This window comes from Papaver somniferum, chromosome 2 (genome assembly GCF_003573695.1).
Source record: "Papaver somniferum cultivar HN1 chromosome 2, ASM357369v1, whole genome shotgun sequence".
NCBI lineage: Eukaryota > Viridiplantae > Streptophyta > Magnoliopsida > Ranunculales > Papaveraceae > Papaver > Papaver somniferum.
In genome coordinates this window covers 116,972,484-116,978,520 of record NC_039359.1, presented here as the reverse complement: position 1 = coordinate 116,978,520, position 6,037 = coordinate 116,972,484, and the positions used below count along the sequence as shown (strand labels likewise).

The window sequence follows — 6,037 nt, the reverse complement described above, 5'->3', positions numbered from 1 at the left end:
GAATATACAGAGTATGAGAAGTCTTTCCTCCACAAGCCAAGGGGTCGGCCAAAAAAGCAAGATTTGACCCCAAAGTGAAATAGAAGTGAAACAAAAGGCAGACATGGATGTAAAACATGTGGTCGGTACCCAGCAAAGCCAAACGAGCATAATGGTGACGATAAGAGGAATAAAGGGTAATCCGCGCACCCCTAGAGATGCCCAAGGAAGACCACATCGTGTTGCTTACACTTTGTATAAAGATTATACCTATCAACTTCCTCACGTCATCTTGGATCACCTTATATCAACCGACGACGTCTGACTTGCCAGCCTGACATTTGTCTAACTTGTGCTTGAACGAAGGTACATAGTCGTCATTGGGTGAATCTTGAATAAACCCAAGTTGACGCATGATTCTCATCGGATTGTACATTGAAAAACCGTTAAGGTGAAACAAAGGGCCATAGTAATACATGACATCTTCCATTGCGCCAACTCTATCATCCTTGTACGAAGTAAAGATTACCTTTTTCGCCGTGATGTTGTCAAGTTTTTGACGCATTTCTATCAACGCATCAGTTTGTTCCTTATCCTGAGAACCGGTGAACAACCAACGGGTTCCTGTTGGACTACCTTTGATCCAATCTGGGTTTAATTCCACGTCTTCATTATCTTTGAACAGTGACGGGAAATGATCATAAATCCAAACCTATAACAACCAAAGTTGGAAATTTTAAAAATATGAAATAAACATACAAAAATCAAAGGAAAAAAACGTACAAAAAGAAGACAACTTTCATCAATCCAAATACCTGGATTAGCGCCAAATTCCCATTAATTTGAGAAGTTCGTTCGCGAGATGCCTGGGAAAGCTGACCATTCAAATGTGCAACTATGGGAGTCCCCCAAGAGTACTTTTTCACATCTTCCAAGGGATCCAAAAGCTGAAGAAGGTTGGCGCTGACCCTGTTACCTTTGTTGTCGGGAGATACAACCGACGCAAGGACGTACAACAAATACGCAGCCGCCGCATAACGACATTCCATATCAGAGAGACCTTTATCTTTTTCCTTCTTTTCTGTCCTAGAAAACATATTCCTAATCTCTACAAGTTTGAACTTTTTCTTCGCGTACTTAGTTCCTGGCACGAAAACCCATCAGTCGTCTTTTTATCCCAGCCAAACAAGTTCTTGGTCAATGCATAAATTTCATCCCAACTAGGCCTTCTCTTGAACTTGTCATTGGTTGATTTACCTTCCACCTGCAACCCTAATATTTGTTCTGCATCATCAGGAGTCAATGCCATCTCGCCAAAAGGAAGTTGGAATGTGTCGACTTCAGCGTAATACCTTTCACATAAACTAGATACTGCGACCTTGTCATACGCAATCACAGAGTTGACAACAGCATTGTACAAACCGGAGTTTTCAACATAGTCTCTAACTCTTGCACATTCACCTGCTAGCGGCCACAACTCCATTTTCTTAAAAGAAGATTGGTGCCTGAAAAGACGTGCGACATTCTTATGATCCTACAAAACATAAACAAATAAATATTAAAAAAATATTAGAAAGTTAACATCAACTAATCAAATAGAAATGAAAGTTGAGATTCTTACGATTGTCTCATATATGGTATGAGCCCACGATCCAGGATATCCAATTAGAACTTTGCCGCCATATCTAGGTTCTCCTCTAGGTTTACCACTTCGAAGAGGAGACAACATCAAATGAGTAGCGAGAACGTGTATATTCCATCCTTATTAACCCTCTTTACCGGCTTCGGCTTTGCATTCTCTTCCTCAGCTTCTACATCTTTTTTACCTTCATCCTCTTCATCCTCCTTATCACCAGCATCATTACCTTCATCCTTTTCATCATCCTTATCACCAGCATCATCCCCTTCATCCTCTTCCTCCTCATCATCACCACCATTATTACCTTCATCTCCTTCCTCCTCCTCATCACCACCATTACCATCATCAGAATCATCACCACTACCATTTTTTTTATCATCGTTATCACTCTCTTATTCCTCTTATTCTTCTTCACCTCGTACAGGAGGATCTTCTTGTATCTCATCTTCTTCACCACTACTGTTAGCGGAAATAACAGGAGAGTCTGATTCTGACGAATCCGACAACTCATTAACTATGTCTCTTGGTTCGGTGATAGAAAATGATACCTCACTCGGCTTTTTTCCGCGTAATGGACCGGCAAGTAAGTATTTATCGTGATGGTGAGCTTTGGAAGTAGGAGTTATCATTATTGCAACCTTGTCTTTGGTTTTCTTGGCATTATATTCCAAACACATAAAAAAAACCCCATTAAGACATCAACTTTATGGTATCAGTTAAAGAGTCGTCATTGGAATGGTCTACAAAACAAACGACCCTTTTTTACAATGTGACGACTCAAATATACACGGTAACGACCCTTTCAAATATTTTGACAGAGAGGGTGATTTTGGTCCTTAAAGGGTCGTTATCGTATAACTATGGGTCGCCAAAATGGCAATGACGATCCTAGGATTCAGGTTGACGACTCTAGGACATATACCTAAATGACGAATCTATGGGACCTAAGATGACGACACTATCATTTTTTGGAACAGAAGGTTGTTCGAGTTCCATCTAGAGTCGTTAACCAATAAACAAGGGTCGTCGAACCAGAGTCGTCATCTTCAACCTAATACACTAACGACTCTTTTCTAGGTCGCAGAATGTTGAAGTAGCAGAATTAGGGTCGTCATCTTCAACCTAATACACTAACGATTTTTCATATCATCCGCATGCAAATCAAAAGTCGTTAGGGGTTTCCATTTCGATACTAACGACCCTTACACTGTAACCGCTAATTTTCAGTTACCAGAATCATTTTCACAATCAAAACACAACAAAAAATCGAATGGAAGGTGGTTTTAAGTTCACATACCTTCTAATTGGAGCCATATCTTTCTTGGTTTTCGATTTTTTGGGTTTGGGAGTTCTTCCCTCGACGACCTTTGCTTTGAAGGTTTCAACGAGATTAGGGATTTGACGTTCTTTGCGAGCGGTCTGCTTTGTATGAGCCATGTGTGTAGAAGAAGTTAATCATCGATTAAAGTTTTATCATCGACGATTACGCGATGAATCGGTTGAAGAAAAAAAAGATCTTGGTGGAGTCGTTAATGGTGGTGGTGGAGAAGAGAAAGGGGAGGAGAGGAAGATGAAAAGAAAAAAAGAGAAACTGATTTTCACTTTTGGTTTAGGATTAGGGTATATAGATTTGGGGCCTAGTTATGGTTTCTAATTCGAGTTAATTGATTTTTAAGATTTGGGTTTAGCAAAAAGTAAAACAGTCTTTTCAATATCAGTTTAATACACCCTCAAAAAATTGGGGTGCAAAGAAAAAATTATGGCCCCCAATTAAAAGTTCTAGCCCCCAATTAAACGAGGATTATTATCTGCTCAGCTTTAAATCAATATAAATTTCATTCGATATACAAAAAATAAAATAAAATAAAATAAAAATTGAATCCTGTAGTGCATTGTTGTTGTTTGATTACCAAACCAATCAAAGTCCGCATGTCTAGTCATACAGATCGAACTAGAATCCGACGGTCTACACTTTCAACAGGAAAGAAAAATGATTTAAGTACGCAAATTATTTCTCAATCCGACTACCGTCCTTTGAACCAATCACATTAGAGATATTTAAATCTAACGCTTCAAACACAAAGTAGAGTCTTCACACGGATCAGTAACTCATCTGACGGACATAATAAAACCAAAGAAGCAGTAAAATCCCAGGTTCTTCCCCAGATGAAAATCAAAATCAAAAGATTTACAGTAGAAAGAAACAGAGAAATTTTGAGAAAAAATGTCAGGAAGAGGGAAAGGAGGGAAGAGAATAGGAAAAGGAGGAGCAAAGAGACACAGAAAAGTATTGAGAGATAATATTCAAGGAATCACTAAACCAGCAATAAGAAGATTAGCAAGAAGAGGTGGTGTTAAACGTATCAGTGGATTGATCTTTGAAGAAACTCGTGGTGTTCTTAAGATCTTCTTAGAGAATGTGATTCGTGATGCTGTTACTTATAATGAACATGCTAGGAGAAAGACTGTTACGGCTATGGATGTTGTTTATGTTGCAACTGTAACAATAAAATACTCAAAGATAAAATGTTAGAAATAAATTTCTGGAAAGCTTAAACAAATGCTCAATCGACACCAAACAGAGGACAGAGTCACGTGTTCAACACGTTGTCCTTAACACTTGAGTTGACCGGTACGCCTCAAGAATGAGTGATGCCTATACCCTGTGGTCAAGTCGTATCCAGGATAAAACTGCCCGTTACAAATATTGTTAGCACTACAATACTTGCCCACTCATACGAACTCAACATCAATGGAACAAAGAATAAAAACCACACAGAGGGAGAAAGACGAAAAGAAGAGGATAGTAGCTCTTCTAGACACAAATTGAAAAGAGAAGTCGAGTTCTTTTTATAGGCAAACAGAGAGGGTGAAATTAATGCACATTAATGTGCGAAATAATGCTGCCATGATATCGACATAATTCGGTCATAAAAACAGTCAAAAATGGTAAGAAAAATGTCGTCATTCATGCACATAAAGCCGTTAAGAAATATTTTTGTTAAGAAAATAAATTCACCATGACCACACGCGCCCCACATTTAAGACAAAATTTATTTTGATTGTAAAATATTTAAGGAAATAAATTAAAATCATTTTGTCAAAGTGATAAGTCTTGGTTGATCCATGTCCACGGCGTAGGCACGAGCACGAGCCCTAGGACTAAGTGAAAGCTAAAATATTTCGCCCCACCTGTTCCACCTACATTGTTTTGCTAACTATCCATAAATAAATAACTATATAGTGGAACTCCTCTTTAGTTATACCCAATGTGGGACTAAAGGTTCTATTTCATTCACTCATAAGAAAATGAGTAAGTTCTCTTAGAGACCCAAAGGTCCTAAGTTCAATTCCCACCAAGACTATAAAACCAAAACAATAAAACTCATTTTCTCCAACAATCCCCCACATGAATGAAATACCGATAAAGATCAGAAAACGGAAAGCGAGAAATACCACTTAGGCAAGAGGTGTCCATGAGGTCTTGAACCTTTGCTTAGTGAGAAATTGCCGGAACTACTTGATGGACAGTGAACGCGATGTCTTGAACTTCCATTGTTTGGTGTAGTCCGCGATAATGACCACGCGTGATATCTCTCTAGGTGCTGTCAAGTTCGTGCCGTTGTGTCCTTTTTGGCCATGGACAAATCCCGTTTCTCAGAATGCTCTAGAGAATCAGCTCAATTCTCATAGGAAGCGACCCACTTCCACATTCAGATAGGCGAGTTCCAACAAGAGTGTTTACTCCTACACCCCACTTCAATCTTAAATTGAAACTATGGAACTCATTAAGACTTAATAGAAAGTCATCCTCACGTGCAGTCACACTATCACGTCTACACCATAGGGAAGGGGCAGAGAACGAAATTCTTTGATAGTGTTTACCTTAACCCTCCACAAATTAGTTTCTCATTCAAAACCTTGATCTTGGGATCTCCAGTCAGCAAGGTTGAGTATCCTTCATGGAAAGTTTATTTAATGAGCTTAAGTCCCATCCCCTTTGATGCATTATTAACTATCTCTTTGGACAAACCTTTCGTCAAAGGGTTTGCGATGTTCTCCTTGGACATAATCCAATAAAATAACACCAATTGAGATTATTTATTCTTAGCTTTAGCTATTACAGCTTGGCTAACACAAAGTATAGATATAGCTGGCACAGGCCTATGCCAGAGAGGAATGTCTTCTAAAAAGCAGCTTAGGTACTCGACCCCCTCTCGTGCTTTATCTATAGAAATACTCTCAAATTCCATAGTGAATTGAGCAAAGTATGTCTGTTTGTAAATCTTTCAAAAAAAAAAACCCTCAAACTAGAGTGAAAATATATCCACTCGTAGACTTAGACTCCTCTGAGTCAACTATCCAGTTTGCATCACAAAATCCCTCAAGGACAGCAAGATACCTTTCATAAGCCAAACA

The 6,037-nt window shown here is 38.8% G+C and overlaps 1 protein-coding gene across 1 annotated transcript; it reads right to left on the bottom strand.

Annotated features, from left to right (window-relative positions):
* Positions 1 to 286: 286 nt before the first annotated feature.
* On the bottom strand, positions 287 to 2,247 carry LOC113351822 (protein MAINTENANCE OF MERISTEMS-like). The gene is made up of 5 exons (XM_026595748.1): positions 2,041 to 2,247; positions 1,759 to 1,896; positions 1,237 to 1,513; positions 795 to 1,123; positions 287 to 691 (listed from the first exon to the last, which is right to left on the bottom strand). Exons 1-5 carry the CDS (start codon positions 2,245 to 2,247, stop codon positions 287 to 289), a joined length of 1,356 nt encoding a protein of 451 aa, XP_026451533.1.
* Positions 2,248 to 6,037: the final 3,790 nt, after the last annotated feature.

Bases quoted from the DNA above. Each gene is read 5' to 3' on its own strand.
- LOC113351822 (XM_026595748.1), bottom strand. From the start codon at position 2,247: ATGATAACTCCTACTTCCAAAGCTCACCATCACGATAAATACTTACTT. The intron at 1,514-1,758 runs GTAAAGAGGGTT...TATGTTTTGTAG, and splicing joins AGAATGCAAAGCCGAAGCCG to GATCATAAGAATGTCGCACG. The intron at 692-794 runs GTATTTGGATTG...TGGTTGTTATAG, and splicing joins GGAATTTGGCGCTAATCCAG to GTTTGGATTTATGATCATTT.